This window comes from Cuculus canorus, chromosome 33, assembly GCF_017976375.1.
Source record: "Cuculus canorus isolate bCucCan1 chromosome 33, bCucCan1.pri, whole genome shotgun sequence".
NCBI lineage: Eukaryota > Metazoa > Chordata > Aves > Cuculiformes > Cuculidae > Cuculus > Cuculus canorus.
In genome coordinates this window covers 507906-526837 of record NC_071433.1, presented here as the reverse complement: position 1 = coordinate 526837, position 18932 = coordinate 507906, and the positions used below count along the sequence as shown (strand labels likewise).

The 18932-nt window shown below is 62.5% G+C and overlaps 3 protein-coding genes across 5 annotated transcripts in view; all 3 read right to left on the bottom strand.

Moving 5' to 3' along the window:
- Positions 1-401: 401 nt before the first annotated feature.
- Positions 402-6117, bottom strand: CHMP2A (charged multivesicular body protein 2A). Its single transcript, XM_054052421.1, has 6 exons — positions 5962-6117; positions 4007-4188; positions 3686-3865; positions 3410-3540; positions 2405-2466; positions 402-1669 (listed from the first exon to the last, which is right to left on the bottom strand). The coding sequence occupies exons 2-6, from the start codon at positions 4172-4174 to the stop codon at positions 1548-1550; spliced, it is 663 nt and encodes a 220-aa protein (XP_053908396.1). The 5' UTR covers positions 4175-4188; positions 5962-6117; the 3' UTR covers positions 402-1547.
- A 1261-nt stretch (positions 6118-7378) lies between these two features.
- UBE2M (ubiquitin conjugating enzyme E2 M) lies at positions 7379-15924 on the bottom strand. Of its 3 annotated transcripts, none has more exons than XM_054052384.1 (6): positions 15593-15924; positions 14629-14723; positions 13406-13444; positions 11162-11265; positions 10857-10920; positions 7379-7558 (listed from the first exon to the last, which is right to left on the bottom strand). In XM_054052384.1, exons 1-6 carry the CDS (start codon positions 15699-15701, stop codon positions 7418-7420), a joined length of 552 nt encoding a protein of 183 aa, XP_053908359.1. In that variant the 5' UTR covers positions 15702-15924; the 3' UTR covers positions 7379-7417. The 3 variants fall into 3 exon arrangements, with proteins under 3 accessions (XP_053908359.1, XP_053908361.1, XP_053908360.1); XM_054052386.1 differs by lacking the exon at positions 7379-7558 and adding an exon at positions 8185-8248 and having other exon boundaries at positions 15593-15921; XM_054052385.1 differs by lacking the exon at positions 7379-7558 and adding an exon at positions 8381-8437 and having other exon boundaries at positions 10860-10920; positions 15593-15918.
- Positions 15925-16674: 750 nt separating this feature from the next.
- The window catches only part of TRIM28 (tripartite motif containing 28), a 17298-nt gene continuing 15040 nt past the window's right edge, over positions 16675-18932 (bottom strand). The window contains exons 17-18 of the mRNA XM_054052424.1: positions 18733-18867; positions 16675-17679 (exon numbers count right to left, since the gene is read on the bottom strand). Coding sequence (XP_053908399.1) covers positions 17512-17679; positions 18733-18867 — 303 coding nt within the window. The 3' untranslated portion in view covers positions 16675-17511. The remainder of the gene's footprint in view (positions 17680-18732; positions 18868-18932) is intronic.

The window sequence follows — 18932 nt, the reverse complement described above, 5'->3', positions numbered from 1 at the left end:
TTCCGATTTCCCCCCAATTTTAGGCATTTTTCACCCCAAATTCGGAGTTCCCCCCAACTTTTGGCCCCGGTTTCACAGCTTTCACCCCCAAACTCAGGGGTTTCTGTGGGTTTTGCCCCCCCCCCCCCCCTTTCCCAGTATCCGGGGGCTCCAAACTGGGAAGGAACCCATTCCCCCCCCCCTCTCCCAGTGCTCCCAGTTCCATACTGGGCGCCCACAGAGCAGACGGGGGAGGCAGTGGGTAACAAAGGGCCGAGTTTATTGCTGGGGGGGGGGGGGGCAAATACCCCCAAAGGGGGCAAATAAATGCCCCAATGGGGGGCAAATAACCTACGGGGGGGCAAATAGTCCGAGGGGGGGGCAATAACCCAGATAAGGGGGGTAAATAGTCCTGGGGGGGGGGCAAATGCCCCAAAGGGGGGGGGTCCCCAAGGTCACTCCAGGGTCACCACGGGGGTCACCAAGGGCACAGCTGGGGTCACTCTTGGGGTCTCCATGGTCACTCTTGGGGTCACCACAGTCACTTTTGGGGTCCTGATGGTCACTCCAGGGTCACCACAGGGGTTAGAGAGGTCACCAAGGTCACTCTTGGGGTCCCCATGGTCACTTTTGGGGTCTCCACGGTCACTCTTGGGGTCACCAGGGTCACTCCAGGGTCACCACAGGGGTTAGAGAGGTCACCAAGGTCACTCTTGGGGTCTCCACGGTCACACTTGGGGTCCCTGTGGTCACCAAGGTCACTCTTGGGGTCACCACGGTCACTCTTGGGGTCACCACGGTCACTCCAGGGTCACTCCAGGGTCACCACAGGGGTTAGAGAGGTCACCAAGGTCACTCTTGGGGTCCCTGTGGTCACTCTTGGGGTCTCCACGGTCACCCTTGGGGTCCCTGTGGTCACTCTTGGGGTCTCCACAGTCACTCCAGGGTCTCCATGGTCACTCTTGGGGTCACCAAGGTCACTCCAGGGTCACCACAGGGGTTAGAGAGGTCACTAAGGTCACTCTTGGGGTCCCTGTGGTCACCCTTGGGGTCCCTGTGGTCACTCTTGGGGTCTCCACGGTCACTCTTGGGGTCTCCACAGTCACTTTTGGGGTCTCCATGGTCACTCTTTGGGTCACCATGGTCACTCTTGGTGTCCCTGTGGTCACTCTTGGGGTCTCCACGGTCACTCTTGGGGTTTCCATGGTCACTCTTGGGGTCCCTGTGGTCACTCTTGGGGTCTCACGGTCACTCTTGGGGTCTCCATGGTCACTCCAGGGTCACCACAAGGGTTAGAGAGGTCACCATGGTCACTCTTGGGGTCTCCACAGTCACTCTTGGTGTCCCTGTGGTCACTTTTGGGGTCTCCATGGTCACTCTTGGGGTCTCCACAGTCACCCTTGGGGTCCCTGTGGTCACTCTTGGGGTCACCATGGTCACTCCAGGGTCTCCATGGTCGCTCTTGGGGTCTCCGCGGTCACTTAGGTTTACTCTTGGGGTCCCCAAGGTCACCCTTGGGTCAGCAGTGTCACTCCGGGGGTCCCCCTGGGGGTCCCTCCGGGGGTCCCTCAGTCCCTCCGCAGGTTCTTCAGCCGTTCCTCCAGGTCGGCGTCGGCGTCGGCGAGCGCGGCGGCAGCTTCGGGGGAGCGGCTCTCGCCCGCCGCCAGCGACCCCCCCGGGGGGGGCAGCGCTGGGGACAAGGGGACAGTGAGGGGGACCCCAAAATACCCCTCTGGGTCACTAAATGTCCCCCCCAGCGCCCAAAATGCCCCTTTGGGTCCACAAAATGCCCCTTTGGGTCCCCAAAATACCCCTCTGGGTCACTAAATGTCCCCCCAGCGCCCAAAATGCCCCTTTGGGTCCCCAAAATGCCCCTTTGGGACCCAAAACGCCCCCCCCCAGCGCCCCCAAAATGCCCCTTTGGGTCCCCCAAATGCCCCCCCAATGCCCCAAATGCCCCTTTGGGTCCCTCAAATGCCCCCCCAGTGCCCCCAAAATGCCCCTTTGGGTCCCCAAAAAGCCTCTTTAGAACTTAAATGCCCCTTTGGGTCCCCCAAATGCCCCCCCCAGCACCTAAAATGACTCTTTGGGTCCCCAAAATGCCCCTTTAGGACTTAAATGCTCTTTTGGGTCCCTAACCCCCCCCCGAGCCCAAAATGCCCCTTTGGGTCCCCCAAATGCCCCCCAGTTCCCCCCAGTTGCCCCCCAGTTGCCCCTTTGAGTCCCCCAGTTGCCCCTTTGAGTCCCCCAGTTGCCCCCCAGTTGCCCCCCAGTTCCCCCCAGTTCCCCCCAGTTGCCCCCCAGTTCCTCCCAGTTGCCCCCCAGTTCCCCCCAGTTCCCCCCCAGTTGCCCCCAGTTGCCCCTTTGGGTTCCCCAGTTCCCCCCAGTCCCCCCAGTTGCCCCAGTTCCCCCCAGTCCCCCTCACTGGCCAGCTCGTCGGTCAGGTTCAGCCCCAGCTCGTCGAGCACTTGGGACACAACGGCGTCACTGGGGGACAGCGGCACCTCAGCCACGGCCCCTCCACGGCGCCCCCTCCCATGTCCCCACTATGTCCCCACCTCCCATGTTCTCACTCTCCATGTCCCCATTCTCCACGTCCCCACCTTCGATGTTCTCCCACGTCCCCATTCCCCACATCCCCTCCATGTCCCCACCTCCCATGTCCCCATTCTCCACGTCCCCACCTCCCATGTTCTCCCACGTCCCCATTTCCCACGTCCCCTCCATGTCCCCACCTCCCATGTCCTCCATGTCCCCATTGTCCATGTCCCCACCATGTCCCCACCTCCCATGTTCTCACTCTCCATGTCCCCACCTTCCATGTTCTCCCATGTCCCCATTCTCCACGTCCCCACCTCCCATGTTCTCACTCTCCACGTCCCCACCTTCGATGTTCTCCCACGTCCCCATTCCCCACGTCCCCACCACGTCCCCACCTCCCATGTCCTCCATGATGTCCCCATGTCCCCACCATGTCCCCAACTCCCATGTCCTCCATGGCCCCAATCCCCATGTCCCCACCATGGTCCAACCTCTCATGTCCTCCATGTTCCCATTCTTCCTTGTCCCCTCCATGTCCCCACCTCCCATTCCTCCGTGTCCCCATTTTCCACGTCCCCCACCACATCCCCACCTCCCATGTCCTCCATGTCCCCATTCTCCATGTCCCCACCTCTCATGTCCTCTGTGTCCCCATTCTCCACGTCCCCACCACGTCCTCCATGTCCCCATTCTCCACGTCCCCACCTTCGATGTTCTCCCACGTCCCCATTCTCCACGTCCCCTCCATGTCCCCATTCCCCATGTCCCCACCACGTCCTCCACGTCTCCATTCTCCATGTCCTCCATGTCCCCATTCCCGCGTGTCCCCTCCGTGTCCCCATCCCCGACGTTCTCCACGTCCCCTCTCCCATTCTCCTCCACCCCCGACCTCTCCTCCTCGTCGTCCTCGTCCCCCATGGCGTCGTCGATGGCGTCGTTCATCAGCTCCTCCTTCATGTCCATGATCTCCGCCTGCTTCTCAAATTCCATCATGATCTTCTGGATCTGGGGCAGCTTCAGCTGTCGGGGACACAGGAACACGGGGGTGTCCCCACGTGCCGGATGCGGCTACGTGGCCACCTCAGGTCCTTTCTGGTGGTCACCTTCTCAAGAACATCCCCGTGGCCACCTCGGGGCAGCTCGAGAACATCCCTGGGCCACCCACCTGCCGGTTCATGGTGGCCATGGCCTTGGTGACACCCTTCATGGCTTGGGCCATGGAGTTGTTGGATTTGAGGGTCTGGATCTTGAGGGACACGGCCTGGACGTTGGCCCTCATGGTGATGAACTTCTTCACGTAGCGACGCGTCCGCACCAGGTCCTTCGCCATGATCTTCACCGCGTCCTGAAGGCCAAAGTGGGACACTGAGAGCCAAGAGGTCCCCGGGAGACCCAGGACACCTCCGGGGATGGTTCTGCGTCCCTCAGGGACCATCACGGTCTCCTTCACATCCCCCCCAGATCCCACGTGGTGGCATCTCCTCACCATCTGGCCTTGCTTGGCCATCTTCTTGATGTCCACGATGATCTTCTTCTCCTGCGCCTCCAGCTTCTGCCTCTCGCGATCGAGTTCCCTCATGGCGCGGGTCAACGCCCGTTGGTTTTGCCGCAGAAGCTCCTCCGGCGTCTTCCGGCGCCCGAAGAGCAGGTCCATGGTGGCAGCGGCGCCTGCGGAGAGGTGGACGTGGACATTGGGGACACGGGTGGGGCACAGATGGGAGGGGAGGGACGTGGGGAACACGGGGGGGTGGTGGGACGTGGAGATGGAGGAGAAAGGGAGATGGAGGAGAAAGGGAGATGGTGGACGTGGAGATGGAGGAGAAAGGGAGATGGTGGATGTGGAGATGGAGGAGAAAGGGACGTGGTGGACGTGGAGATGGAGGAGAAAGGGAGATGGTGGACGTGGAGATGGAGGAGAAAGGGACGTGGTGGACGTGGAGATGGAGGAGAAAGGGAGATGGTGGACGTGGAGATGGAGGAGAAAGGGAGATGGTGGAGAAAGGGAGATGGTGGACGTGGAGATGGAGGAGAAAGGGAGATGGTGGACGTGGAGATGGAGGAGAAAGGGAGATGGTGGACGTGGAGATGGAGGAGAAGGGGAGGTGGTGGGACGTGGAGATGGAGGAGAAAGGGAGATGGTGGAGAAAGGGAGATGGTGGGATGTGGAGATGGAGGAGAAAGGGAGATGGTGGAGAAAGGGAGATGGTGGAGAAAGGGAGATGGTGGGATGTGGAGATGGAGGAGAAAGGGAGATGGTGGAGAAAGGGATATGGAGGAGAAAGGGACGTGGTGGGACGTGGAGATGGAGAAGAAAAGGACATGGTGGGATGTGGAGATGGAGGAGAAAGGGAGATGGTGGAGAAAGGGATATGGTGGACGTGGAGATGGTGGAGAAAGGGAGATGGTGGACGTGGAGATGGAGGAGAAAGGGAGATGGTGGAGAAAGGGAGATGGTGGGATGTGGAGATGGAGAAGAAAAGGACATGGTGGGATGTGGAGATGGAGGAGACACGGACATGGTGGGACGTGAGAACATGGTGGGACACGAGGACATGGACATGAGGGACACGAGGACATGGAGGAACATGGAGATGAGGACATGGGGATGAAGATATGAGGACACGGTGGGACACGAGAACATGGTGGGACATGAGGGACACGGAGGAAGACGGACATGGGGTTCACGGTGACGTCGAGGAGACGCGGATGTGGTGGGATGTGGAGATGGGGACGTGGGGGAACATGGAAAGGGGGACACGAAGTCGTGGCCATGAGGGACAGGGAGGAAGAGGAGGCTTTAATTCCCCCCCCCCGGGCACTAATTACCCACCCCGGGGGGCATTAATTTACCCCCAGGGCACTAATTACCCCCCAGTGGGCATTAATTACCCCCCTCCTAGGGCACTAATTACCCCCCCCGGGTATTAATTACCCCCCCGGGGGCTTTCATTGCCCCCTCATGCATTAACACCCCCTTCGGAGCTTTAATTACACCCCTGGGTTTAATTACCCCCCTGGGTTTAATTACCCCCTTCCCCATGGCAACAGCCCTGCCCGCCCCCAAGTCCTCCCAACTCTATGGTGCGTGCCTAGAGCGCCCCCGCGCCCCCCCTCATGGCCTTCTGCCCAGCTCTGGCCGCTCTCTATGGTCTCAGGGGCCGCTCCCGCCCACGGAGGCGCCATCGCTTTATGGTTCCCCGCCTCGGGAGGCCCCTCTAGCCCTCCTAGAGGACCGGGAGCGGTCTCTCTATGGTCGAATCACCCAGATACCGGTCTCTCTGTCTCCCCCTCTATCTCTCCCGCGCCCGTTTCGGTCCCTCCGACTCTTCCCCCGCCCCGGTAACGGTCCCTTTACCCCTCCTCTGTCTTCCCCCCCCCGTTTCGGTCCCTTAAATTCCACCCCGGGACCCCCGTTTTCCGCCTCCCCCCTCCCTTCCTCACCGCGATCGTTCCGCCTCTCCCAGTCACTTCCGCAAACCTCCTGCGCTCACGTGGGTTTCGGTCACGTGGGTTTCGGTCACGTGACGAGACAGGGGGTGTGGCTGCCGGCACGAAGCTCAACGGCGGGGAGGGGAGAACCATAGAGAGTAAGTGGCCAGAGCGGCGGATACCATCGAGATGCGGCCAGAGAGTCGCTGCCTACACTAGAGCGGCCCCTGGCGGGGAGAGGGGAATGGGAGGACTGGGACACATTTTGCTGGACTGGGACAGACTGGGACGGACTGGGACAGACTGGGAGGACTGGAGGTGGGGGGTAACTGGGACACGCGGCCCCTGAGGGCCAGGGGAGACTGGGAGGACTGGGACAGACTGGGAGGGAACACCCTGGCAGTGTGTTGGGGGTACAACTGCGGGTACTGGGGGATAGTGGGCTAGACTGGGATATACTGGGAAGGATATGAGAGCATACTGGGAGGGAATTGGGATACTGGAGGGAACTGGGAGGGTGGAACCACCACACATGGACCAACTGGGCTGTACTGGGGGAAACTGGGACAAGGAACTGGAGCCAGAGAACATACTGGGGGGTACTGGGAAGCACTGGTAGAGCTGTGGGGAAACTGGGACAGACTGGGAGCGTTTGGACATGAGAGACTGGGGCAACTGGGAGGTGAGGGGGGAGCCGATACTGGGCATACTGGGAGCCGTGGGGCAGGAGACTGGGAGCAGTGGACACACTGGAACTGGGCATACTGGGAGCCCTGGGAGGAGGAGCTAGGCACAGCTCCTCCCCCTCCCAGTTTAACCAGTAACTCCTGCCCCAGTGTAACTCGAGCCGCCCATCCCAGTTTAACCAGTTCACCCCCTCCCAGTCCGCCCAGTCCCTCACAATTCACCCCCCCCACCAGTTCACCCATCTCCCCAGTTCACAGCCCCTCCCCCCAACTCCACCCCAGTCCCTCCCAGTTCACCCCCTCCCACCCTCCAGTCCCTCCCAGTCCCTCCCAGTTCACCCCCTCCCACCCTCCAGTCCCTCCCAGTCCCCCCAGTTCCCCCCTCCCACTCCTCCCAGTGCCCCCAGTTCCCCCCCTCCCCCCCCCCAGTCCCTCCCAGTGCCCCCAGTTCACCCCTCCCACTCCTCCCAGTGCCCCCAGTTCCCCCCTCCCACTCCTCCCAGTGCCCCCAGTTCCCCCCCTCCCCCCCCCCAGTCCCTCCCAGTCCCTCCCAGTCCACAGCCACACCCTTACTGGTCGCCGTCGCCCTTTAATCGTGGGGGGGGGGGGGGAATGGGGGGGGGGGGGCAGCAGCAGCAGGAGAAGGGGGGGGGGGGGGGGCAAGAAAAGAAGGGGGGGGGGGGGCAAGAAAAGGGGGGTGAAAAGAGGCCCCCAAAGGGGGTCAAAGGGGCCCCCTCAGTCCCGGGGGTGGGGGGACAATAAATAGGGGGGGGCGGGGGGGGTCACTTGAGGCACCGCTCGAAGTAAGTGGCCCCCACGTAGCCCCCCCGCAGCGAGCGCTGCACGTTCTGCTCGAAGAGGCGCCGGTTGCTCTGCAGGACCTCAGCCGCCTCCTTGTTCAGGGGGTCCTCGGGGTTCGGCTCCTGCAAGGAAGGGGTTAAAAATGAGGGGAGGGGAAAATTGGGGGGCCCAGAGACCCCCCTGGATTCGTTAGAGCCCCCCCAGACTCGTGGGGATCCTTAGAGACTCCTGGAAGCCTTGAGCCCCCCCTTTGTCTCCCCTTATTTTGGGGGTCCTCGGGGTTTGGCTCCAGCAAGGAAGGGGTTAAAAATGAAAGGAGGGGCAAATTTGGGGTCCCACAGACCCCCCCCGGTCATTAATGACCCCCCCAGATTTCTTAGAGCCCCCCCAGACTCGTTGGGGATCCTTAGAGACTCCTGGAAACCTTGAGCCCCCCCCTTTATCTCCCCTTGATTTGGGGGTCCTCGGGGTTTGGCTCCAGCAAGGAAGGGGTTAAAAATGAAAGGAGGGGAAAATTGGGGGGCCCAGAGAACCCCCTGGATTCGTTAGAGCCCCCCCAGACTCGTGGGGATCCTTAGAGACTCCTGGAAACCTTGAGCCCCCCCTTTATCTCCCCTTGATTTGGGGGTCCTCGGGGTTCGGGTCCTGCAAGGAAGGGGTTAAAAATGAGGGGAGGGGAAAATCGGGGGGCCCAGAGAACCCCCTGGATTCGTTAGAGCCCCCCCAGACTCGTGGGGATCCTTAGAGACTCCTGGAAACCTTGAGCCCCCCCTTTATCTCCCCTTCATTTGAGGGTCCTCGGGGTTCGGCTCCTGGAAGGAAGGGGTTAAAAATGAGGGGAGGGGCAAATTTGGGGTCCCAGAGACCCCCCCGGGTCATTAATGACCCCCCAGATTTATTAGAGCCCCCCCAGACTCGTGGGGATCCTTAGAGACTCCTGGAAACCTTGAGCCCCCCCTTTATCTCCATTTGTTTTGGGGATCCTCGGGGTTCGGCTCCAGCAAGGAAGGGGTTAAAAATGAAAGGAGGGGCAAATTTGGGGTCCCAGAGACCCCCCCCCCCGGTCCTTAATGACCCCCCCAGATTTCTTAGAGCCCCCCCAGACTCGTTGGGGATCCTTAGAGACTCCTGGAAACCTTGAGCCCCCCCTTTATCTCCCTTTGATTTGGGGGTCCTCGGGGTTTGGCTCCGGCAAGGAAGGGGTTAAAAATGGGGGGGGAGACCTTGAGGAGGGGCTGAGGGCCACCAAAAGAGGTCCCAAAGCCACCAAAGGCTCCTGGAAGAGAGCTCAGGGCCACCAGGTGTCCCCAAAGGCTCCCAGAACAGAGCTCAGGGCCACCAGGTGTCCCCAAAGGGCTCCCAGAACAGAGCTCGAGGCCACCAGGTGTCCCCAAGGGCTCCCAGAACAGAGCTCAGGGCCACCAGGTGTCCCCAAAGGGCTCTCAGAACAGAGCTCAGGGCCACCAGGTGTCCCCAAGGGCTCCCGGAACAGAGCTCAGGGCCACCAGGTGTCCCCAAGGGCTCCCGGAACAGAGCTCAGGGCCACCAGGTGTCCCCAAAGGGCTCCCAGAACAGAGCTCGAGGCCACCAGGTGTCCCCAAGGGCTCCCAGAACAGAGCTCAGGGCCACCAGGTGTCCCCAAGGGCTCCCAGAACAGAGCTCAGGGCCACCAGGTGTCCCCAAGGGCTCCCAGAACAGAGCTCAGGGCCACCAGGTGTCCCCAAAGGGCTCCCAGAACAGAGCTCGGGGCCACCAGGTGTCCCCAAAGGGCTCCCAGAACAGAGCTCGAGGCCACCAGGTGTCCCCAAGGGCTCCCAGAACAGAGCTCAGGGCCACCAGGTGTCCCCAAAGGGCTCTCAGAACAGAGCTCAGGGCCACCAGGTGTCCCCAAGGGCTCCCGGAACAGAGCTCAGGGCCACCAGGTGTCCCCAAGGGCTCCCGGAACAGAGCTCAGGGCCACCAGGTGTCCCCAAAGGGCTCCCAGAACAGAGCTCGAGGCCACCAGGTGTCCCCAAGGGCTCCCAGAACAGAGCTCAGGGCCACCAGGTGTCCCCAAGGGCTCCCAGAACAGAGCTCAGGGCCACCAGGTGTCCCCAAGGGCTCCCAGAACAGAGCTCAGGGCCACCAGGTGTCCCCAAAGGGCTCCCAGAACAGACCTCAGGGCCACCAGGTGTCCCCCAGGGCTCCCAGAACAGAGCTCAGGGCCACCAGGTGTCCCCAAGGGCTCCCAGAACAGAGCTCAGGGCCACCAGGTGTCCCCAAAGGGCTCCCAGAACAGAGCTCAGGGCCACCAGGTGTCCCCAAAGGGCTCCCAGAACAGAGCTCAGGGCCACCAGGTGTCCCCAAAGGGCTCTCAGAACAGAGCTCAGGGCCACCAGGTGTCCCAAAGGGCTCCCAGAACAGAGCTCAGGGCCACCAGGTGTCCCCAAAGGGCTCCCAGAACAGAGCTCAGGGCCACCAGGTGTCCCAAAGGGCTCCCAGAACAGAGCTCAGGGCCACCAGGTGTCCCCAAAGGGCTCTCAGAACAGAGCTCAGGGCCACCAGGTGTCCCCAAAGGGCTCTCAGAACAGAGCTCAGGGCCACCAGGTGTCCCCAAAGGCTCCCAGAACAGAGCTCAGGGCCACCAGGTGTCCCCAAGGGCTCCCAGAACAGAGCTCGGGGCCACCAGGTGTCCCCAAAGGCTCCCAGAACAGAGCTCAGGGCCACCAGGTGTCCCCAAGGGCTCCCAGAACAGAGCTCAGGGCCACCAGGTGTCCCCAAAGGGTCCCAGAACAGAGCTCAGGGCCACCAGGTGTCCCCAAAGGGCTCTTAGAACAGAGCTCAGGGCCACCAGGTGTCCCCAAGGGCTCCCAGAACAGAGCTCAGGGCCACCAGGTGTCCCCAAAGGGCTCCCAGAACAGAGCTCAGGGCCACCAGGTGTCCCCAAGGGCTCCCAGAACAGAGCTCAGGGCCACCAGGTGTCCCCAAAGGCTCCCAGAACAGAGCTCAGGGCCACCAGGTGTCCCCAAAGGGCTCTTAGAACAGAGCTCAGGGCCACCAGGTGTCCCCAAAGGGCTCTTAGAACAGAGCTCGGGGCCACCAGGTGTCCCCAAAGGGCTCCCAGAACAGAGCTCGGGGCCACCAGGTGTCCCCAAAGGGCTCCCAGAACAGAGCTCGGGGCCACCAGGTGTCCCCAAAGGGCTCCCAGAACAGAGCTCAGGGCCACCAGGTGTCCCCAAGGGCTCCCAGAACAGAGCTCGGGGCCACCAGGTGTCCCCAAGGGCTCCCAGAACAGAGCTCAGGGCCACCAGGTGTCCCCAAAGGGCTCCCGGAACAGAGCTCAGGGCCACCAGGTGTCCCCAAGGGCTCCCGGAACAGATCTGGGCTACCAAGTGTCTCCTCGGAGCGGCCCAAGGCCACCGTGTCCCCATCAGCGCTCACCAGGAAGAGGTACTGAAGGCCGTAGATGATGGAATTTATCGTCAGGACGGGCTTCCAGTCCTCCCTGTGGAGAGAGTCACGCGTCAGGGTGGCCACCGTGGCTACCACAGTGCCGGCCGTGGCCACTGTGGCCACCTGGAGGTGACGGTGGCCACCAGGCACCCACTTGGAGGCGATGGTGGCCACCACGCTCAAGGCACACGTGGGTTCTTCACCCCACTGGATCTCCAGAGGTGGATGAAGGCCACGGATGTGGCTGCGGTGGCCACCGGTAGCCACCTCGGGCGCGGTGGTAGCCATCTCACCTGAGGATGTTGAGGCAGACGTTGCCCTCCAGGTCGATGTTGGGGTGATAAACCATCGTCTCACACTTGACCTTGGGCGGGTCGTGGGGGTAGCCCTGGCCAACCTGGGGAGAAGCAGCGTGCCTCAGCCACCCCGTGGCCACCAGACACGTCCCCGTGGCCACCAGCCCCTTCCCCAACCCTCTCCTGATCTCTGCTCCCATCTTGGTGGTCACCGGTCGCATGATGGTGGCCATCACCAGGCTCTGGATCCACCGGTCCCATCCTGGGACCACCAAGCCCAGTCCCATTCCCAACCTTTGCTCGTCTTCTGGTGGCCACAGGTTAGGTTATAGTGGCCACTCGCTTCCTGCAGGTCCCACCTTGGTGGCCACCAGCCCCTGTGGGCCACCGGGCGCATCTCAGTGGCCTCAGGACGTGGTTTGGTGGCCCTGGGGTGGGTTTTGGTGGCCACCAGGCTCAGCTCAGTGGCCTCAGGACGTGGTTTGGTGGCCCTGGGGTGGGTTTTGGTGGCCACCGGGCTCATCTCAGTGGCCTCAGGACGTGGTTTGGTGGCCCTGGGGTGGGTTTTGGTGGCCACCGGGCTCAGCTCAGTGGCCTCAGGACATGGTTTGGTGGCCCTGGGGTGGGTTTTGGTGGCCACCGGGCTCATCTCAGTGGCCTCAGGACGTGGTTTGGTGGCCCTGGGGTGGGTTTTGGTGGCCACCGGGCGCATCTCAGTGGCCTCAGGATGTGGTTTGGTGGCCCTGGGGTGGGTTTTGGTGGCCACCAGGCTCATCTCAGTGGCCTCAGGACGTGGTTTGGTGGCCCTGGGGTGGGTTTTGGTGGCCACCAGGCTCAGCTCAGTGGCCTCAGGATGTGGTTTGGTGGCCCTGGGGTGGGTTTTGGTGGCCACCGGGCTCATCTCAGTGGCCTCAGGACGTGGTTTGGTGGCCCTGGGGTGGGTTTTGGTGGCCACCGGGCTCATCTCAGTGGCCTCAGGACATGGTTTGGTGGCCCTGGGGTGGGTTTTGGTGGCCACCGGGCGCATCTCAGTGGCCTCAGGACATGGTTTGGTGGCCCTGGGGTGGGTTTTGGTGGCCACCGGGCTCATCTCAGTGGCCTCACGACGTGGTTTGGTGGCCCTGGGGTGGGTTTTGGTGGCCACCGGGCGCATCTCAGTGGCCTCAGGACATGGTTTGGTGGCCCTGGGGTGGGTTTTGGTGGCCACCGGGCTCAGCTCAGTGGCCTCAGGACATGGTTTGGTGGCCCTGGGGTGGGTTTTGGTGGCCACCGGGCTCAGCTCAGTGGCCTCAGGATGTGGTTTGGTGGCCCTGGGGTGGGTTTTGGTGGCCACCGGGCTCAGCTCAGTGGCCTCAGGATGTGGTTTGGTGGCCCTGGGGTGGGTTTTGGTGGCCACCAGGCTCATCTCAGTGGCCTCAGGACGTGGTTTGGTGGCCCTGGGGTGGGTTTTGGTGGCCACCAGGCTCATCTCAGTGGCCTCAGGACGTGGTTTGGTGGCCCTGGGGTGGGTTTTGGTGGCCACCGGGCGCATCTCAGTGGCCTCAGGACATGGTTTGGTGGCCCTGGGGTGGGTTTTGGTGGCCACCAGGCTCATCTCAGTGGCCACCGGATGTGGTTTGGTGGCCCTGGGGTGGGTTTTGGTGGCCACCAGGCTCATCTCAGTGGCCTCAGGATGTGGTTTGGTGGCCCTGGGGTGGGTTTTGGTGGCCACCGGGCTCAGCTCAGTGGCCTCAGGACGTGGTTTGGTGGCCCTGGGGTGGGTTTTGGTGGCCACCAGGCTCATCTCAGTGGCCTCAGGACGTGGTTTGGTGGCCCTGGGGTGGGTTTTGGTGGCCACCAGGCTCATCTCAGTGGCCTCAGGACGTGGTTTGGTGGCCCTGGGGTGGGTTTTGGTGGCCACCAGGCTCAGCTCAGTGGCCTCAGGACGTGGTTTGGTGGCCCTGGGGTGGGTTTTGGTGGCCACCAGGCTCATCTCAGTGGCCTCAGGACATGGTTTGGTGGCCCTGGGGTGGGTTTTGGTGGCCACCGGGCGCATCTCAGTGGCCTCAGGACGTGGTTTGGTGGCCCTGGGGTGGGTTTTGGTGGCCACCGGGCTCATCTCAGTGGCCTCAGGACATGGTTTGGTGGCCCTGGGGTGGGTTTTGGTGGCCACCGGGCTCATCTCAGTGGCCTCAGGATGTGGTTTGGTGGCCCTGGGGTGGGTTTTGGTGGCCACAGAGCTGCTGTTGTCGCGGGACTGACCTTAAAACTGAAGACGAATTTGCCGCCCTTGTAGAATCCCTGAAAGAGAGAAGAGGCGTCACTGGGGGGACCCGGGGACACTGGGGGGGACACTGGAGACAATAGGGGGGACACTGGGAGGGGACAGTGGGGACACTGGAAGGGGGATGCTGGGGACATTGGGAGGGGGACACTGGGGACAAGGGGAGTGGGACACTGGGGATACTGGGAGGGGGACATTGGGGGGACACTGGGATAAGGACACTGGGGACATTGGGAGGGGAACTGGGACAATGGGATGGGGATACTGGGGATATTGGGATGGGGACACTGGGGACAATGGGAGGGGGACACTGGAATAAGGACACTGGGGATGCTGGGAGGGGAACTGGGGACAATGGGATGGGGACGCTGGGGACATTGAGAGGGGGACACTGGGGACACTGGGAGGGGGACACTGGGATAAGGACACTGGGGACACTGGAAGGCGACGCTGGGGACATTGGGAGGGGGACACTGGGATAAGGACACTGGGGACACTGGGAGGGGAACTGGGACAATGGGATGGGGATACTGGGAGGGGGACACTGGGGACAATGGGATGGGGATGATGGGGATACTGGGGATACTGGGAGGGGACACTGGGGACACTGGGAGGGGGAAACTGGGACAATGGGATGGGGACACGGGGGATACTGGGAGGGGGACACTGGGGACAACGGGAGGGGGAAACTGGGGACACTGGGAGGGGACACTGGGAGGGGACACTGGGAGGGGACACTGGGGACACTGGAAGGGGGACGCTGGGGACACTGGGAGGGGAACACTGGAATAAGGACACTGGGGATACTGGGAGGGGAACTGGGGACAATGAGATGGGGATACTGGGGACACTGGGAGGGGGACACTGGGGACAATGGGATGGGGATACTGGGGATACTGGGAGGGGGACACTGGGGACAACGGGAGGGGGAAACTGGGGACACTGGGAGGGGACACTGGGAGGGGACACTGGGAGGGGACACTGGAAGGGGGACGCTGGGGACACTGGGAGGGGAACACTGGAATAAGGACACTGGGGATACTGGGAGGGGAACTGGGGACAATGGGATGGGGATACTGGGGACACTGGGAGGGGGACACTGGGGACACCGGGAGGGGGAAACTGGGGACAATGGAATGGGGACACTGGGGACACTGGGAGGGGACCCCGGGAGGGGACCCCGGGAGGCCCCATGGGTCACCTCGTCGGGGCAGATGAGCAGCCGGAAGTGCAGGAGATCGTCCTGATCCGAGAAATCGATCTCACACGTCTTTGGCAAATTCAGCTCGTTGATATCTGCGGGGGAGGGGGGACACGGGGACCACTGGGACCAGTCCGAGTCCCTCAATGGGACCAGTCTGAGCCCCTCACTGGGACCAGTCCGAGCCCCTTACTGGGACCAGTCTGAGCCCCTCACTGGGACCAGTCCGAGCCCCTTACTGGGACCAGTCTGAGCCCCTCACTGGGACCAGTCTGAGCCCCTCACTGGGACCAGTCCGAGTCCCCTACTGGGACCAGTCTGAGCCCCTCACTGGGACCAGTCTGAGCCCCTCACTGGGACCAGTCCGAGCCCCTTACTGGGACCAGTCTGAGCCCCTCACTGGGACCAGTCCGAGCCCCTTACTGGGACCAGTCCGAGCCCCTCACTAGGACCAGTCCGAGCCCCTTACTGGGACCAGTCTGAGCCCCTCACTGGGACCAGTCCATGCACTCTACTGGTCCCAGTCCAAGCCCCCTATTTGGGCCTTACTGGTCCCAGTCTGTGGCCCTCACTGGTCCCAGTCCTTCCCCCTCCCGCTGCTCCCAGTCTGTGCCCCCTACTGGTCCCAGTCCAAGCCCTTCACTGGGTCCTTACTAGAACCAATGTGTGCCTCTTACTGGGACCAGTTTATGCTCCCAGTGGGGCCTTACTGGAAACAGTCCTTCCCCCCTACTGAGGCCTTACTGGGCCCAGTTTGTACTCTGTACTGGGACCAGTCTGTGTCCTTCACTGCCCCCATTCCCCCCCGTTACTGCCCCCATTCCCCCCATTACTGCCCCCATTCCCCCCGTCACTGGTCCCAGTTCCCCCCCCGTCACTGGTCCCATTCCCCCCGTCACTGGTCCCAGTTCCCCCCCGTTACTGGTCCCAGTTCCCCCCGTCACTGGTCCCAGTAGGGCCGCACCTTTCTGCACGCGGAGCTGCGCCGCCGATGCCTTTTTGCTGCCGCCTTTGTTCGCCCCCGCGGATTCCTCCTCCTTCTTCTGCTGCTTCAGCGAGAACAGTTTGATCATCCTGCCGGGCCGCGGCCCCTGCCGGAAGCGCGGGGCGGGGGGGCCCTTCCGGCTCCTTCCGCCTCCGGACCGGCTCCTTCCGGTGCTTCGGAGCCTCCTCGAACGCCTTCGGCTCGTTCCGTAAGGGTTCGGCTCTTTCCGGCGACGCTCGGCAACTTCCGGAAGCGCCTCGAGGGAAGGACGGGGGGTGAATGGTAACTTCCGGTTGGACTCCGGGTCTTTCCGTAAGGGCTTCGGGTCTTTTCGGAATGGGGGGGGGAATGAGCAACTTCCGTTGAGGCTTCGGGTCTTTCCGTAAGGGCTTCGGGTGTTTTCGGAATAAGAGTGGGGGGGCAATGAGAAACTTCCGTTGAGGCTTCGGGTCTTTCCGTAAAGACTTCGGGTGTTTTCGGAATAAGGGGGGGTGGGGCAGTGCGCAACTTCCGGTGCGGCTTCGGGTCTTTCCGTAACGGCTTCGGGTCTCTTCGGAATAAATGGGGGGCAGTGGGTAACTTCCGGTGCGGCTTCGGGTCTTGGGGGGGGCAGTGGGCAACTTCCGGTGGAGCTTCGGCTCTTTCCGTAACGGCTTCGGGCCTTTTCGGAATAAGGGGGGGGGGGGTTGGCAACTTCCGGTGCGGCCTCGGCCCTTTGGGGGGGAAGAGAGGGGTGTCGGTCGGTGCTTCCGGTCGGGCTCCCCCCGCTCTGCCCCCCTCCCCCCCGCGCACCGCCATCTTGGCTGGAGGCACCTGAGGGGGCGGAGCTTCCGCCCAGTTCCTTCACTGGGATCAGTCTGAGCCTCTACTGGGGCCTTACTGGGACCAGTCCATACCACTCACTGGAACCAGTCTGTGCTCTCTCTTGGGGCCTCACTGGGACCAGTTTGAGCCTCTACTGGGGCCTTACTGGGACCAGTTTGTGCCCCCTACTGGGGCCTTACTGGGACCAGTCCATACCCTGTACTGGGCCTTATTGGTCCCAGTCCTTCCGCATCACCCGGAACCGCCGGAGCTGAAGAGGAAAGTTTTATTTCTTCAATAAAAGAGGGGAATGAGGAGGAGCCCAATCCACCCTCCCCTCCCTCAGGGTCTGTCGGATCCAGAGTGACTCCGGATCACTGGGATCAGGATGCCGGGAGGGTGAGGAGAGGCGGAGGGGAATCTTGAGCCTCGTCCAGGGGGATCTGGAGTGACTCTGGATCATCAGGATCCCGTGTGGGCGAGGAGGGGCGCGGGAGAGCCTTGGGCCTCATCCAGTGGGATCTGGAGTGACTCCGGATCATCAGGATCCCGTGTGGGCGAGGAGGGGTGCAGGAGAGCCTTCGGCCTCGTCCAGGGGGATCCGGAGTGACTCCGGATCATCAGGATCCCGTGTGGGCGAGGAGGGGTGCAGGAGAGCCTTCAGCCTCGTCCAGTGGGATCTGGAGTGACTCCGGATCATCAGGATCCCGTGTGGGCGAGGAGGGGCGCGGGAGAGCCTTGGGCCTCATCCAGTGGGATCTGGAGTGACTCCGGATCATCAGGATCCTGCGTGGGCGAGGAGGGGCGCGGGAGAGTCTTGGGCCTCGTCCAGGGGGATCTGGAGTGACTCCGGATCATCAGGATCCTGTGTGGGCGAGGAGGGGTGCAGGAGAGCCTTCGGCCTCGTCCAGGGGGATCCGGAGTGACTCCGGATCATCAGGATCCCGTGTGGGTGAGGAGGGGCGCGGGAGAGCCTTCGGCCTCGTCCAGGGGGATCTGGAGTGACTCCGGATCATCAGGATCCCGTGTGGGCGAGGAGGGGCGGAGAGGAGCCTTCGGCCTCGTCCAGGGGGATCTGGAGTGACTCCGGATCATCAGGATCCCGTGTGGGCGAGGAGGGGCGGAGAGGAGCCTTCGGCCTCGTCCAGGGGGATCGTCGGCTCCAGCAGTCCCGACGAGAACTTGTGGTCCCCGAAAACGGCGCTGAGTCGCGCCTCGAAGAATCGCTGCAGCCCCAGAATGGAGCGGACGTCGGCCTTGTCCTGCGAGAGTGCGCCCCGACGTGAGCCCAGATCCCCCCCACTGAGCCCAGATCCCCCCCAGCGATCCCAGATCCCTCCCAGTGATCCCAAATCCCTCCCAGAGATCCCCAATCCCAGTGAGGAGAGGGCCAGATCCCCCCCAGTGATCCTAAATCCCTCCCAGTGATCCTCAATCCCAGCAAAGGGAGGACTGGATCCCCCCCCAGTGATCCCAGATCCCTCCCAGTGATCCCCAATCCCAGCAAAGGGAGGACTGGATCCCCCCCCAGTGACCCCAGATCCCTCCCAGCGATCCCAAATCCCAGCAAGAGGAGGACCGGATCCCTCCCAGTGATCCCATATGCTTCCCGGTTATCCCAAATTCCAGCTAAGGGAGAGCCAGATCCCTCCCAGTGAGCCCATCTCCTTCCCAGTGATCCCAAATCCCAGCAAGAAGAGGACCGGATCCCTTGTGGCCATCCCAAATCCCACTGAGGGGATCCCAAATCCCTCCCGGCAATCCCGAATCCCAGCGAGAGGAGCACTGAGTCCCTCCTGGTGATCCCCGATCCCTTCTGGCAATCCCAAATCCCAGCAAGAGGAGGATTGGATCCCTCTCAGTGATCCCAGATCCCTCCCAGCAATCCCCAATCCCTCCTGGCAATCCCAAATCCCAGCAAGAGGAGAAGTGGATCTCTCCCATCAATTCCCGATCCCTCCTGGCAATCCCAAATCCCAGCGAGAGGAGCACTGGATCCTTCCCGGTGATCCCCGATCCCTCCTGGAAATCCCGAATCCCAGCGAGAGGAGGATTGGATCCCTACCGGTGATCCCCGATCCCTCCCAGCAACCCCAAATCCCAGCGAGAGGAGCACTGGATCCTTCCCGGTGATCCCCGATCCCTCCCGGCAACCCCAAATCCCAGCGAGAGGAGCACTGGATCCTTCCTGGTGACCCCGGATCCCTCCCAGTGAGCCCAAATCCCACCGAGGGGAACGACTCAATCCCTCCCAGCGATCCCAAACCCCAAATCAGAGCGCGAGGAAGACGGGGATCCAATCCCGGCGCTCCCACCTCGGTGATCCGGTGGAACTGGTGGATCATCCTCCAGACGTCGCGGGCGAACTCCTCGGGGTGTCCGTAGTGGGGACTGAGCTTCTCCTGCAGTTTAGCGCGGATCAGCGTCAGATCGATGGCATCGCCCCCGTCCTGCGCCACACGAGGAGAAAGAGGAGAAGGGATCAGCGGAGAAGGAATGGATCCTGCTGGATCCC

What these genes read in the sequence shown, in the direction of transcription:
- UBE2M (XM_054052384.1), bottom strand. Translation starts at nt 15,701, where the DNA reads ATGATCAAACTGTTCTCGCTGAAGCAGCAGAAGAAGGAGGAGGAATCC. An exon ending in AATTCGTCTTCAGTTTTAAG is followed by an intron (nt 11,266 to 13,405) that starts GTCAGTCCCGCG and finishes GCTTCTCCCCAG; the next exon opens with GTTGGCCAGGGCTACCCCCA. An exon ending in GCCTTCAGTACCTCTTCCTG is followed by an intron (nt 7,559 to 10,856) that starts GTGAGCGCTGAT and finishes CCTTCCTTGCAG; the next exon opens with GAGCCGAACCCCGAGGACCC.
- CHMP2A (XM_054052421.1), bottom strand. Translation starts at nt 4,174, where the DNA reads ATGGACCTGCTCTTCGGGCGCCGGAAGACGCCGGAGGAGCTTCTGCGG. An exon ending in TGGCCAAGCAAGGCCAGATG is followed by an intron (nt 3,866 to 4,006) that starts GTGAGGAGATGC and finishes TTTGGCCTTCAG; the next exon opens with GACGCGGTGAAGATCATGGC. An exon ending in TGGCCACCATGAACCGGCAG is followed by an intron (nt 3,541 to 3,685) that starts GTGGGTGGCCCA and finishes TGTCCCCGACAG; the next exon opens with CTGAAGCTGCCCCAGATCCA.